The sequence below is a fragment of the Plecotus auritus genome (genome assembly GCF_963455305.1).
Source record: "Plecotus auritus genome assembly, chromosome: 7".
Classification (NCBI taxonomy): Eukaryota; Metazoa; Chordata; class Mammalia; order Chiroptera; family Vespertilionidae; genus Plecotus; species Plecotus auritus.
The window spans coordinates 145580570-145596673 of NC_137774.1; the positions used below are offsets into that span (position 1 = coordinate 145580570).

The following is a 16104-nucleotide window of genomic DNA, read 5'->3' on the forward strand; positions in this document are numbered from 1 at the left end:
CATTTTCAATTTTTCTTAACGGTTAGAAAAACAAAAATATTTCAATAGAATCCAAATATATATTTTTTAATTCCAAGGTTCATTAATAGGTTGAGGTCTGATATGTGTTTTCTAAAGCTTACTGGTTTTGGATAAGTTTATAAAATTCATTCATAAATATAAGAATATAATATAATTCAGATAATGTATTAAGTTTCACTTAGACTATTCACTCTCATGGGACACTAATCTCCAAGAAAAGATACAAGGGCTTCCTTTGGCTTTATTTCAAATGGCTGAAGGGAAAAAAAAATCTTTAATCTACATAAAAGTAATTGCTAAAATAAATTTATATATTTATAATTCTACAATAACCAGATACTTGAAATGTCTCCTTGAGATGATGGTTGATGGCTATCCTTTGTTATGCATCCAAGAAAGGTTTACAACTGGAAATTTTCAATGTGACTCCTCAATTATATAATCATCCCTAGTTTCCCATTCACTATGTACAAAAAAGAAAATGTCCTGTTGAAGGTTGACAAAATTTAGGAGGAGGAAGGAATAAAAATAAGCATTAGTATCAAATCACTACTTTTTTTTTTCTTTTCACCTCTGAATAATCCAGAACTGAACCCATATCCAATTATAAATTATATAATGATTTTACCATTAGTAATTATATCTGTAAGGTGGGTTCTGTATCAGTCCTCATTAAAATGTAACCATTGTTTGAATAGAATTTAGTAAGACAACTGGACAGTTTATGCCTTAAGATCATAGCATTCTTTCATCAATGTTCCTTTGCATTCTCATCAGTATGCATAAGATTTTCATTGAACTTTAATATTCTTATTGGAATATAACTCACTATAATGAGCATGAAAGTGAGCATACGAATTAAAGCTCACATTAATAACCAAAAGGGACTAGAAAAAGCAGACAGGAAAATACTTCATGAAGCATACATTCTACAAATCTCCATAGACACTGAAAATAGCTAATATACTTTTAGAAGCATTGCCAACAGGGGTTAAGGTAAATGAGACATTCATCACCAGATTCAATAGACCATTCGGAACTAAAATTATAGAAAGGTCACTAACAGTCTGCATATAAAAGATATTATAGAAATATGTGTTGTTTATTTTACTTAAGGGAAAGATACCATAATAAAGCTTCACCTTTTAAAAAATGATCTTTGCCAGTTCTGAGTGTTGGCACATCATAAAGAACTAAAATATAAAAAACCTACATTTTAAAATTGTGAAAATTCTTCAAATGAAATATTATGAAATGAGTCATTTTCTGTTTGTTTTTTGTTAAACCTCACCCAAGAATATTTTTCCATTGATTTTTAGAGAGCATGGAAAGGGGGTTGGGGCAGGGGTGGGCGGGGGAGAGAGAGAGGAACATCGATCTGAGAGAGACACATTGAACGGTTGCCTCCCACACGGTTCCAACCTGTGCCAGGGATAGAGCCTGCAACCGAGGTGTGTTCCTTTGACTGGAATCGAACCGGGACCCTTCAGTCTGTGGGCTGATGCTCTATTCACTGAGTCAAATCGGGTAGGGCGAAATGAGTCATTTTCTGACTACTGACCCTTAAGCATATCTTAAGGATATTATTAGATTTAGTTGGCATATTTAAGTTACAAATTTTGTGATGCTCACAGCTATTACTGTTATTTTTTTCGGAATCAACTTTATTGAGATACAATTTATATACAATACAGTGAAACCATTTTAAATATGCAATTCCATTAGTTCTGGCAAATGTATACAACCTTGTGACCAGCACCATGATCAGTATACAGAACATTTCTATCATCCCCAAAAGTTCTCTAGTGTCTGACTATATGTAAACACCCTCATCCACTCACAGCCCCCAGTGAATGACATACTTTCTGTCACCATCAATTAGTTTTTCCTTATCTACAATTTCTTTCTTTAAAAAATATATTTTATTGATTTTTTTTACAGAGAGGAAGGGAGAGGGAGAGTTAGAAACATCGATGAGAGAGAAACATCAATCAGCTGCCTCCTGCACACCCCCTACTGGGGATGTGCCCGCAACCAAGGTACATGCCCTTGACCGGAATCGAACCTGGGACCCTTGAGTCCGCAGGCCGACACTCTATCCACTGAGCCAAACTGGTTAGGGCTTATCTACAATTCCTTATAGATGGAATCTTACAGTATGTATTCTTACATCTAGCTTATTTTATTCAACATTGTTCGTAAGGTCATTCATATTACTGTGTATAAAGAACAGACTCTTAAGGTTGCCTCCACAACCCCCACCTCATAGTATTCATGCCTTTGTGTGATCTCTTCCCCTTGAATAAAGGCAGAACCTATGACTTACTTCTAAGTATGAAAATATGGCATTGATTACTTGCATCAACAGTTCACAATAATTAGACTTAGATTAAATGTTGCTCCAGTCCACCTGACAAATCTTAAAAACAAGCCCTGAAAGGATCAAACTGTTTCCCAGTAACTTAACTGTCAGAGAATAAAGCTCAAGAATATATATATGAGAACAAAAATATCCAGTATCCAACTAGGTAAAAATTTGAAATGTCTGATATCTAATCAGAAGTTTCTGAGCAAATAAAGAAACAGAAAAATACTTCCCATATTGAGGAGAAAAGAATCAACTAACCAAAACCAACTGAAAACAGACACAGGTGGTGGAATTAGCAGACAAGAATATTAAAAGTTATTATTGCATTCCATATGTTAAAAAAGCTAGAGGAAAGGTAAAACATATTAAGTAGAGATCTGGAAGATATAAAACAGACCCATATCAAAATTGTGGAGATGAAAAATGCAATCTCTAAAATGAAAAATACCCCAGATGGATTAATAGGAATTTGACATTGTAAAAAAAAAAAAAAAAAAAAAAAAAAAAGATTAAATAGGGACTTGAAGATACAGCAAGAGAAATTATACAAAATGAAACCCAAAGAGGAAAAGTCTCCACAAATGAACAGCACATCTGTGAGCTGTGAGAAAACTTAAAGCAGCTTAAAATTATCAAAATAGAGGACAGAAAAGGACACTGAAAATATTGTGAAGAAATGATGGCATTTTTTTTTCTAAATTTGATGGGAACTATAAATCCACAGGTCTAAGAAGCTCAGTCCTCAGTCCTCATTTGACATAGTTGATCACTTCCTTCTCCTTGACATTTGGCTTCTAGCACATGAAACTTTTTTTTTTTCTCCTACTTTTCTGGCTGTTCCTTTTTTGTCTTGTCTCTTACTTAACCTTGGGAGTAGCCGGGGGTTGGGGGGTGTCAGTCTTTCAACTTCTCATTTTCTATTTACACTCATTCCCTTTGTGATCTCATCCCGTCTCCTGGCTTTAATTATCATTTATTTGCTGTCAACTCCCAAATTTTATCTGCAACCCAAACTTTTCCACTAAATTCTTGGCTTATATACAACAGCATCACAAAATTTGTAACTTAAATATGCCATCTATCTCTACTTAGATGTACAATAGGCATAGCAAAATTAACATTTCCAAAATTGATCCCATTTCCCCAAAATTTGCTCCTCCCACAGTCTTGCCTCTCTCAGTCAACAACTCCATTTTCCTAGGTAAGGCTCAAAAGCTTAAGATCATCACTGACTTCTCTTTCACATTCCACATCCAATCTGTCAGCAAGTCCCATCAGCTCTACTTTTACAATAGATACAGAATGCACCTACTTCTTTCAATGTCCACTGTTACTCTGGTGCAAATCATAATTATCCCTTGCCCAAATTATTACAAGAGCCTTCTGTCTCCATGTTTTGCCTATGACCCCCTTAGTCTCTTTGCAATGCAGCAGCCAGAGTGATCCTGTTAACTACAACTCAGAGCATCTGACCACTTTTCAAACTGGCCTATAACACCCTACATGATTAGGCATCCTGTTACTTTCTTAACCTTATCTATTACTTTCCTTCTGGCTCTATTCCAGTCACTCTGCTTCCTTGACGTTTCTTAAACACCTGAGCATGCTCCTGCCTCAGGGCTTGTGCATTTGCTCTACAGGAATGCTCCTCTGCTGTTTATCTGCATGGCCAACTCCTTCTGCCTTTATTCAAGTCATCTCAGCAAATCCATTTCCTTACAATTCTTAAAATTGCAAAGCCTTCTCCAATACTCTCTATTCCTTTCCCCTGCTTTATTTTCTTTAACATACTATACAGTTATTTGTCTAGTTTATTGTCTTCTTCCTCCCACTCTCCCACTCCAGAAGGGAAAGTTCATGAATGCATAGGCCCTCAATAGATATTTACTAGATAAATGAAAAGGGCACACTGTCTAATACATTATTGTGGCAGTAAATGCAGCTTGTAGGTACCTGTACTTTGCTACTAGTAATTGACAAATATTCATCTGGACCTAAAAGTACTTTAGATTCATTTGGTGTTGATACTATTTACTTTAAAAGATCTTTTTATCTTTCCTTTCCGGTATATAGTGTTTTGTGCGTTTACTTAGACTTCAATTTACTTTTTCATGGTATGAACTTCTTATTTTTTACATTTAATTGATATATAACACTATAGAAATAATTTTAGTTTCAGTGTGTGGGTCATACATTTGTTTTTAGGGTATGCCCTACGGAACAGTTATGTTGAATTACTAGATTAGGACAGAGCCATAAAAAGCATTAGAGCTTATTCTAATTCTCTGAAAGTTGCAAAGGCTAAAAAAAGTCATTACCTATTTGTTTATTTATAACTTAATTTATTTCTATACACATTTTAATTCTATACTATTATTGGGGAAAATGAAAAATAGGCTCATTATAAGAAGGCACAAGCATATTTGAGAATTGCAAATGTAGCTTACAACATTGGAAAGTCTGTTAAAATAAGAAAGCTCAATTTACTCCTCCTAGAAGTTGCCAGTTTATATGCAGTATTTCTTCAAAAAGTCTATGGTATCTACCCTTTTTAATGTTCTTTTTCATAGTTCTAGTATTTTCATAGCTAATAAGAAGAAATGGAAAAATATATTTCCAGGGAAATATTTACACTCACACGCTGGCATAAAAGTAACTTAATATCTATAACTACCATATATTAGGTATCATGCTACACCACCAGGAAGCAATGGTTCTACTGCTTAGATTGTGTAGCTGTCCTAGGCAATTTATCTAATTGTTCTTGATCTTAGATTCCCTATTACATGAGTATAATTACAGTGTCTACCTCAGGATTGTTATGATGATTAAACTATACCACAATTTTTAAAAGTAATGGCACAATACCAGGTATATACGTAAACACTTGATAACTGTTAAGTGATATTTAAATTAGGTATTAGTATTTTAGAAAAAGTTCCTTTAGTTGCTAAATAAAAGCCAACTCAAGCTAGATTTCTTATAGTCAATATATATTTACCGAGCACTTACTATGTGCCTCCCTATGTGCCAGGCACTAGGCTAAGAACTGGTAAGGAAAAAGGGAAAATTTATAACAAGGGTGTTGGGTGGTACTTAGAACTCAAAGGTAGACTTACAGCTGAACCTCATTCAGAAAGAAATGAAACTGGGAACTGGAAAGCTGCTGGAAACCTAGGAAATAGTCTGTGTCTCGCTATATATTTCTCTTGGCAGACTAGTTTCTATTTTCTTCTAAATAGATGAGCTTTTTCTGCAACGAAGCTTAAATAGTGGATTGAAGATGGCCACCCACAAGCTACGAGTTCAAATGTTACTGTTCCAGCCATACTGAGAGACTGCTCCTACTCTTTTATCTCTCTTTGATCTTTTACCTTAATTCCAATGTTTAATAGGGAACGAGTGTCCGTCCTTATCTGAACAGGAAGTCAGCTAACATGGTCGTGGGAAATTGAACAAATACTTCAAATGCTACCTACAGCAAGTTATCCACAATTTATAAAGAGAAAGGTAAGGCTGAGAAGTTTGAGTTACTTTCCCAAGTTCATGTGGGTAGTGAGTGCCAGAAATAGGATTCAACCCCTGGGGTTGGGCAAATGTAGTGTCAGCACATGAAAGTGAGCGCTACCTTCAATTTTTATCTTTGGAGCTTTACTCGCGCTAGTCCCAGCTCTAATGTTTAACAGTTCTTTTCATGATACATACGTTCCCTTATTATTTCTTTATCGTGCTCCCTTACAAAAATGTGGCACCTCCACAATTTTCAAAGAAATGAAATGTTTAAAAAAAGTTTTATGGATTTAGATTGTAAGAGTTTTTGCAAAAACAGAACATGTAATTATATGTTCTCTTATTTAATTTGTATGTAGTTAAACAATTTGCCTTCCAGAAGATATCACTAAAAGCAGAAACTTACCTTCCCATTCTGTTGGGATATTCCCTACTTCATAGTCTACTTCTTTTTTATTTACTGCTTCTATAATTCTTTTCTCTCGAATAATTTGTCCTATAAGACAAAAGTGATTGTTACATTTTTAAATGAACTCATGATACAGTAGTTAAAATAAGCAATATTGTCTCTTTGATATTGTATACCTTCTCATATGATAAAAGAATTAACAGGAAAAAGAATATATTCCACTTAAAATTAGGCAATTTCTATATGACTGCAAAAACTTTAATTTCCTACCATAAGATGTAAAATTAATTTTGGTGAAATATATATAAATATTTACTGTGTACAGAAAAAAAGCAACCAATTAATCTGTAGGGCACTAATGGCCAATAAAAACATTTCAATAATTGAGAATGTTCCATTCCCTTAAACTCTACAAGAATAAATATATTAGAGGTGCTACTGCCCAAGGGAATTGATATTTAGGGCCCCTAGTAAGTCTTAAACAACCACAAGACTCTGCTGCCACCCTGTCCCCATAATACATTGGCAAACGAAGGAATTGAGTGATGGGTTGGACTCTGTAGCCCTTAGGTGATAGGGACAAAGGTCAGGGTAAAAGGTCTATAAAAATGACAGCTGTACTATTCTCAGAGCAGAGGCTCAATATATGTACACATATTTTTACTAAAATGCTATTTATATCCACATACATAAACATATTATAGTAACCAGAGTTACCATAAATTTAGCACATACTAAAATATGTTTATGTGACAATTTTCAAAATGTTGAAAGAGCCAAAATACCGGTTTCTTCATATAGTCCTTATCTAAATACCAGGATGTATGTCATTTTAGCAACAGCAAGTGTAGAAAGAAAAACTGTTGTAAAAAATACAAAATATTGACAAATAGGCTTCTGAAAGTGTGTTCTATAAGCTTTTGAATGTACATCAATAAAATTTAGCATGATAGGAGAAGGGTCTACCATTCCCAGTAGCACCACTAAACGCATATATGTTACAAATATATCTATATAAACATTTAGATTAACACAAAAATTAACTTTTAATTCCTGTCCATGGGTCTAATACACTTCATTTAAGGTTTCCCAAGATTTTTAAAAATCAGAGGCCATACCTATTTGTGTGTATGTAGAAAGAAAAAGATTAATTCATGTGTTTGTTTAACCAATTCCTTGATAATCGCTGAAGAAAACCTTTTTTTCACAAATAGATGACATCAAAGATGTTTTAAAAATGATGTACACATCTTTTAAAAATATAAAATAAAGCCCTTAGTTTATTAAATAAACTCTTCATAATAAGATATAAGATTGTTCCCCCCCCCGCCCCCCCAAAAAAAATCCCAAATTATTTTAGAACTACTCCATTCTTTGGAACAATCCTGCTTGTATAATTTTCATTAATTGGGAATGAAATTTATGCCTCCCATGGAGTAAGAAATTATGCACAAACTGTACATTTACTCATACTAACATGCTTTCATACAATAGTTGTAAAGACAATTCTACTTATCACAGAAAAAAAATTCCAATAAACAGAGCAAATTTAAGTACCTGCTCAAGTGTCAAAATTTTAGGATCTAATATACATGACATTTAAAAGTTAACTTAAGGCTTCAGGTCAAGATGGTGGTGGAGGTAAATGCGTTACTTGCATCTTCCCACAACCATATAAAAAATACAACTAACCTACAGAACAACCATTATTCAGAACCACTTAAGTGGATGTCCCACAACTAAGAATATAAAGAAGAAGCCACATATAGAGACTGGTGGGAGGGGTGGAGATGGCGGAATGGGCTAGTATTATAACCATGTGTGGTGGATAAAAATTAGAAGGGATATCTCAGGTGTGGAGGCCCCTTCTGAGGAGTTCTTCCCTGAGGAGTGAGTAGTCCCAGCCCCACACTAGGCCCACCAGCCCAGGGTTCCAGTGTCGGCAAGAAAAGTTCCCACAACTTCTGGCCGTAAAAATCAGCAGGGATTGTGGCTGAGTGAGACAGAGGGCTTCTGGAGTCCCAGGCAGTTCTTCTTAAAGGGCCCACACACTTATTTACTCAGACTCACTCAGAGTTTCAGTGCTGGGGCAGCAGCTCAAAAGGTACCAGGGACATACAAGGAGGAACTGCAATGTCTTGTCATCAGGGTGAGAGCTGGGGCAGTTTTCTCCAAGACAGATGTGCTGGCAGAGGCCATTGTTCCTTTTCTGAGTCTTACTCCCAGAGTCACTGTTCGCCCCACTCTGGTGATTCCCTGAGACTCTGCCGCACCAACTTGTGGCCCTACCCAAGCTATTTCCAGTGTTTTTCCATAGGAATGATCTGTCTTGGCTCATGCTTCAGACTTTCCTAAAACCTCTCAAACAAGCAGCAGCTGGCCTCAGCATGCCCCAATACCTCTTGCTAGGTGGCCCCAGGTACAGCACTAGTGGCAACTGGCGTTGGTTCACAGCTTGGCCTCTCTTGGGCATTCCAAGCCCAGCACAAGCAGCAGCCACCTGCAGATCTCTTTATAGCTTATGCTGTGGGGCCCGAGGCAGTAGCTGACCTTGGCCTGCACCTCCTGGGAGGCCTCAGAGTCAGTGCACCCAGTGGACAGCTTCAGTGAGAAGGAGAAGAACCATTCAACCACCTCCACAAGCAACACATTAAAGGGGTAGACTCAGCAGTTACCAGAGCCCCACTGAAGCAAGTCCCGCTCCATTGGGTCAACCCTTGCACAGCTGATACTCCATAGTGGTCACAGACAATCGGTCTAGGGCAGTGGTCGGCAAACTCATTAGTCAACAGAGCCAAATATCAACAGTACAACAATTGAAATTTCTTTTGAGAGCCAAATTTTTTAAACTTAAACTTCTTCTAACGCCACTTCTTCAAAATAGACTCGCCCAGGCCGTGGTATTTTGTGGAAGAGCCACACTCAAGGGGCCAAAGAGCCGCATGTGGCTCACGAGCCGTGGTTTGCCGACCACTGGTGTAGGGGTAAATTCCTTCCATTGACCTGCCAACAACAATCAAGGCTCAACTACAATTAGAGGGTGTATATAGGGGCACACCTAGAGTGTCCACCTCAGTTGGAAGGGGAGGCTATGCCATTGGACCGTAAAGGACACCCACTACATTAAGGCCACTCCACCAAGCTTGGGAGACATAGTAACTCTACCAAATATACACAAACATAGGGAGGCCACCAAAATGAGGAGAAAAACATGTCCCAAATGAAAGAATAGAACAAAACTCCTGAAAAAGAACTAAACAAAATGGAGATAAGCAACCTACTAGATGCAGAGTTTAAAACACTGGTTATAAAAATTATCAACGAACTTAGGGGAAAAGTAGATGAACTTAAGAGAACTTCAACAGCTTAAAAATGTCATGGAAACCATAAAAAAGGACCAGTTAGAAATGAAGAATACATTAACTGAAATGAAGAACACATTATAGGGATACCTCATTAGAGAAGATAAAGCAGAAAATCAAAAGAGCGATTTAGAATATAATGAAGCAAAAACACCCTATCAGAACAGCAAAAAGAAAAAAGAATTTTAAAAATGAGGACAGAGTAAGGAGCCTCTGGAAAAACATCAAGTGTACCAATATTTGCATCATAGGGGTGCCAGAAGAAGAGAGAGAGCAAGATATTGAAAACCTATTTGAAGAAATAATAACAGAAAACTTCCCCCACTTGGGAAGTAAATAGACATACAAATACAGGAAGCACAGAATCCCAAACAAGATGAACCCAAAGAGCCCACACCAAGACACATCATAATTAAAATGCCAGAAGTTAAAGACAAAGAGAGAATCTTAAAAGCAACAAAAGAAAAGCAGTTAGTTACCTATAAGGGAGCTCCCATAATATTGTCAGCTAATTTCTCAATAGGAACATTGCAGGTCTGAAAGGATTGACATGAATTATTTCAGTGATGAAAAGAAGGACCTACAACCAAGATTGCTCTACCCAGCAAAGCTATTATTTAGAATGGAAGGACAGATAAAGAGCTTCCCAGACAAGAAAAAGCAAAAGGAGTTCATCACCACCGAACTAGTATTACAAGAAATATTAAAGGGTCTTCTTTAAGAAGAAAAGAAAAGATAAAAAATACGAATAATAAAATGGTAATAAATACATATCTATCAACAATTGAAGCTAAAAATAAAATAAACAAATAGCAGAACAGAAACAGACTCAAAGATAAAGAAAACAGTTTGATGGTTGCCAGATGGGAGGGGATTGGAGGGTTGAGTGAAAAAGGTGAAGGGATTAAGAAGTACAAATTGGAAATAACAATAGTCATGGGGATGTAAAGTACAGCATAGGGAAGACAGTTAATAAAATTCTAATAACTATGTATGGTGTCAGATGGGTATGAGATTTATTGGGATAGTCACCTAGTAAATTATATAATGTCTAATCATTGGGGTGTACACCTGAAACTAACCTAATACTATATGTCGACTGCAATTGAAAAATAAAAAAATGAGCCCGGCTGGCATGGCTCAGTGTTTGAGCGTTGATCTATGAACCAGGAGGTCACAGTTTGATTCAGGGCACATGCCAGGGTTGCTGGCTCGATCCTCAGATGGGGCATGCAGGAAGCAGCCAATCAGTGAATCAGTGATTCTCTCTCATCATTGATGTTTCTCTCTCTCTCTCTCATATATATATATATATATATATATATATATATATATATATATCCCTTCCTCCCTGAAATCAATAAAAATATATCTAAAACAAAACAAAAAAAATGATTATAGACCTGGCTATTGTGGCTTGGCTGGTTGGAGCATTTGTCCTGTACACTAAAAGGTGGAGAGTTCAATCCCTGGTTAGGGAGCATGTGGGAGGCAACAGATTGATGCTTTTCTCTCTCTCTCTCTCTCTCTCTCTCTCTCTCTCTCTCTCTCTCTCTCTCTCAGATCAGTTTAAAAAATGATTTTACAAAATTAACTTAGCCCTACCCAGGTGGCTCATTTGGTTGGAGCGTCGTCTCTAAGTACTAGGGTTGTGGGTTCAATTCCTGGTCAGGGCACATACAAGAGTTAACCAATGAATGCATAAATAAGTGAAACAACAAATTGAAACAACAAATTTCTCTCTTTCCTTTCCTCTCTCTCTTACATTGTTGTTTCTCTCTCTCTCTCTTTCTTTTCCCTTCTTCTTTCTCTCAAATCAATAAAAACATTTTTTAAGAACAGAAGAAACAACTGACAGTGGTGAAGTCAATATTATTAAGTAAAACAATATATAGTTGTTTAACTTAATATTAAACAATGTTAGACTTACTTAAGACAGACAAAATAAAAGTTTGAATTCAGGTAGATTATAATAATTCAAGGTACATGGATTTAAAAATTATAATATAAGAAACAATATTATTTCCAAAATTTAAAAAATTTTAAAGCTAGCTGCCATTGAGCTAATTGTCCTAGGATAAGAGAGTTCCTATTCCTTTGTTTAGAAAAATCTGGAACCCATAAGGAGTGATCCTAAGTATTGGGTAGATGACAGGTTTAGGTAAAAGATTTCATCTGTTTGCTGAAGGCCTTGCGGACGGGTGGGAGTGGGGTGGTGGGGGTCAATGGGGGAAAAAGGGAACATCTATAATACTTTCAACAATAAGGATTTAAAAAAAAGATTTCATCTGTTTTATTGGGCTTCTGGGATAGAGTTTTGGAACCCTGGACACAGATATGGGAAAGAGGATCTAAAGTAGAGAGTTCTAAACTTCAGTCACTGAAGTACCAGCTTAGCAATTTTTTGTCACATTAGTTTAGTATTCTATCCTTAACATTTTTCTTTAATTTAGCTTGTTTTTTCCTTCAATAGTCACTTTTACCTTACCCTAAAAAATATCCATGAAATCACTTACTGAATATACTAGTTGTATTTTGTGTTAGACACACATGAAATAGACATATCTTAAAGATTTAAGAGGTTGTCTTTGTAGCACATGAAGTCATCATGCAGACCGCACTTCGGAAACCACACTGGTCCTATACAGACAGGCCCAGCCACACACATGATGATACAGAGCATAAAAACCAAAACAGCAGTAAGAAATTCCTGTGGATGGGAAATGGCTGAATATACGCTTTGTAATCAGATATGAATATCAAAGTCTTGCTTGGATTATGTTTACCCTTCATTTTTATAAAATCCTGTGTTATGTACAACAATTTTATGTTAGGTTTGAAAGAAGAGGGCAGAGGTCCTAGAATTCCAGGGTGACCAGAAGGGAAAAAAAGCTAAAATTTGTGGCATGTTCACCATATGTCAGATACTGGACTAAGTTTTAACTTTGAATGGGTAATTTTATTTAAACTTGATAATTCTATGAGGTACTATTATTACTTCACTTTGTAAATAAAGAGACTGAGACTTAAGAGAACTTGACATTTACTTCAAGTCACACATAAGACAACCGGAATCAGGATTTGAACACAGGCCTTCTATTTCCTTACCCTAGACACTTAGCCATTATGCTATGCTGCCAGATTTTAGACATCTACAAATGCTACATCTGTAAACACCACATTTCAGTTAGTGAATAAAAGGGCCAAGCTAAAAGGAAAAGGAACTGCCATTTCCCAGAAGATTAAAAATCAACTATTTCTTCCCCAGGGTCCAGGCTCCTTCCCTAATCCATCCATGCAGGAAAGCACAGATATTTGGGCAGCCTTTCATCTTTAAAGTTTGGAGCTTCAGAACCCCCAAGACATCTATCACAGTGGAGGAGGGATTTTCTTCCACCAGTAACAAATCAAAGGTGGAAGCCTATATTGGTTGTGACCCAAAAACCCTTGGTGAGGGTTTCAACCAGCTGTCTACTTCCAGACCAATAGTTCCCACTTGTGGGAAAGATGAATGAAATTGGAGGTGACTTTGGGTTGGAAAGACAGGTTGGGTCAAGTGAGGTGATACATCTCTGAGATAGCTATTCTCTTGTAAATAAGCAAGATTCTGGCCTTTGATGGCTGACAGGAGGAGCCTCCAGCTTAGAGGAAAGGTGAAGTGGGTAGTATGGTCAAGGTATGACCATTTCTGTCTGACTGATGTCTGGCCCTTTATCCTAGTGGCAGCAATTAGTGCAACCAAGTGATAATTCTAAATCAGTGTGTCTGGTGATGTACAAAAGATGGAATTTTGCATAATAAAGGAGGCTTAGAAGTGTCAATGCATAATATATGAAAGTGAGGACTACTGAAAGCCAAGAACTACACTACATATAATAGATTTGGGGACTTTAAACCTTGTTATTCTGAAGCGTTGTAAATTTAAAAATAAATAAATTAAGAGTAAAAAATAAGAATTCTTACACTGAAGCCATTTTCACATAAGACTTTTCATGTAATTTGACTACAGTTACTAAGATGTAGCATCTATTTATCAAGAGCCTGCTATATTCCAGATGATGTTTAGGTGCCTTCAATATATTATCTCTTATCTTTAAAACAATCTTTAACAAATGAGGAAAAAGAGGCATAGGATGATTACTAATTAAACTAGCCAGCATCTGAACCTAGTGTTTTTATGACTCCCAACTGTAAGCATTTTCCATTTAAGATTTTAAAATTAGCATTAAAAAAGTTTACATACAGTATCATTACACATATCCAATTAAAAACTAACATTTTATTCATAACTATCACAAGTTATTATTTTCCCATAGTGACCAAATGAGGCATTTCTGCTTGAAAATGTGATTTTATAATTTGACATATTCTACATATATTTATATGAACATAGAAAACTATCTCAGCAAGTAATACTTTTTTCTTAAAGCAATTAAAGAGGCCTTCTGGATATGCTTTCAGAATTTTTAAGACTGCCAACTAGTTCAATGGATTACCTAAAATCTTATTAGCTTTCCCACCTTATAGGTTTCCCATAAGGGATCTCAGCTTCTTCCACTTAGAACATCCAAAATTATATCAAAATGCTTGGTCATTCTGAAATGCCTTAAATTACATGGTCTTGCCTTTCAGGACTCAAAAGCTGCGAGGTTCTTAACTGTACCCAGAAACACAGCAGAACAATTCCAAGGGATCTGTTTCCTATATTAGTGTAAATGTTTTGTGCCAAGTTAATAGCACACCAATTTTTTGTTTGTTTAAAACTGACTTCATTAATTTCTTATGAACCATAAATAAAATTTAAGTCTGAAATTTACATATGAATAATATCACAATTTAAGAAAAAAAGATGAACCTATTGCAAACTTGTGTCTGTGTTTTCTACATGCACAGTCAACTCTTATTTACTCTTTATATTTAAACTTCCATAGTAATCTACACTAATAAAAGAGAAACATGCAAATTGATCATTACTCTGCTACATCCACCAGCCAATCAGGAGGGAATATGCAAATTAGAAGGACAAAGATGGTGGAGTGGCCAGGCGGGGCAGGATGCCTGCTATGAGAGGGAGGGCGGGGGGGGGGGGGGGGGGCAAAGGGATCTACAGGAGCTGAGTGCTGCAGCAAGACAAGACTACAGACTCCGGAGTCTGCAGCGAAGACAAAGACGGCAGACTCCAGCTGGATTCTGTAGCAAAGACGAAGATGGCAGTCTGCAGCGAAGATGGCAGACTCTGGCCGTAGTCTGCAGCAAAGACAAAGACAGTAGTCTGCAGTAGATGGCAGACTCTGGCCAGAGCCTGCAGCAAAGACGAAGAAGGCAGACTCTGACCGGAGCGAAGGCCTGGGTCCCGGGTGCCGGAGGAAAACCGGTGCTGGAAGCCAAGGGAAGGAAGGCCTATTGCACGAATCTCTTCATGCAAGGGGCCTCTAGTATTATATATAAACAAAAATTTTAAGTTCTAAAAATGTTATTCAACCAACAAATATATATTGAGTAGTCTTTTGTATTAATCTAGGAAGATTTATAATCAAAAGTTAAATAGGTTTTCTGATTGTATTCTAAAATAAAACACATAATTCTTTGAAGTATCTAGTATTTTACTTTATTTACTTCCTCTCCATTTCTGTGGAAAGAAAACATTGAAAATAGTTATATTTTGTAAAATAAAGAAAAAAAATTTGACTGTTATATTAAAAAATCATTTATTTTCCAAACTACTAGAAAATTTTGATCATTGGGATATGTACACTTGCCTCCTTCTCCCAAAAGGGGGTAAATATTAAAAGGAAAAATTCAAATGATGAATTCATGACTATTTAAAAAATATATTTTTATTGATTTCAGAGAGGAAGGGAGAGAGAGAGAGAAATAGAAACATCAATGATGAGAGAGAATCATTGATTGGCTGCATCCTGCATGCTCCCCACTGGGGACTGAGCCTGCAACCCAGGCATGTGTCCCTGATAGGAATCAAACCTGGGACCCTTCAGCCCGCAGTCCAACGCTCTATCCACTGAGCCAAACAGGCTGGGATGAATTCATGACTATTTAGTCCATCTAATAATGTATTCACTCTGACACACTGAAAAAGAAGCAGCATTTCACGTTTTGATTTGATGTGTAGGAAATCAATATTTAAAAATACTTTACTCATCTAAATTATTCTACAAATCTTTCTTTAATAATAAAACACAGAATTTTGTCTGGCCAGTGTGGCTCAGTGGTTGAGCATAGACCTATGACCTAGGAGGTCATGGTTCATTTTCCATTCAGGGCCCATGCATTGGTTGTGGGCTTGATACCCAGTGTAGGGGTTGTTCAGAAGGTAGCTGATCAATAATTCTCTCTCATTATTGATGTTTCTCTCTCCCTCCCCCTCTCCTTTCCTCTCTGAAATCAATAAAAATATACTTAAAAAAACAAAACAA

General features: G+C 36.4%; 1 protein-coding gene across 2 annotated transcripts in view; it reads right to left on the reverse strand.

Annotated features, from left to right (window-relative positions):
* The window catches only part of NDUFAF2 (NADH:ubiquinone oxidoreductase complex assembly factor 2), a 119180-nt gene that overhangs the window by 29621 nt on the left and 73455 nt on the right, over positions 1 to 16104 (reverse strand). For both annotated transcript variants that reach the window (XR_013961284.1, XM_080681776.1), the window contains exon 2: positions 6306 to 6395. Coding sequence is in view for 1 of the 2 variants with exons in the window: in XM_080681776.1 (XP_080537902.1) it covers positions 6306 to 6395 (90 nt within the window). In the remaining variant the exon portion in view is untranslated. The remainder of the gene's footprint in view (positions 1 to 6305; positions 6396 to 16104) is intronic.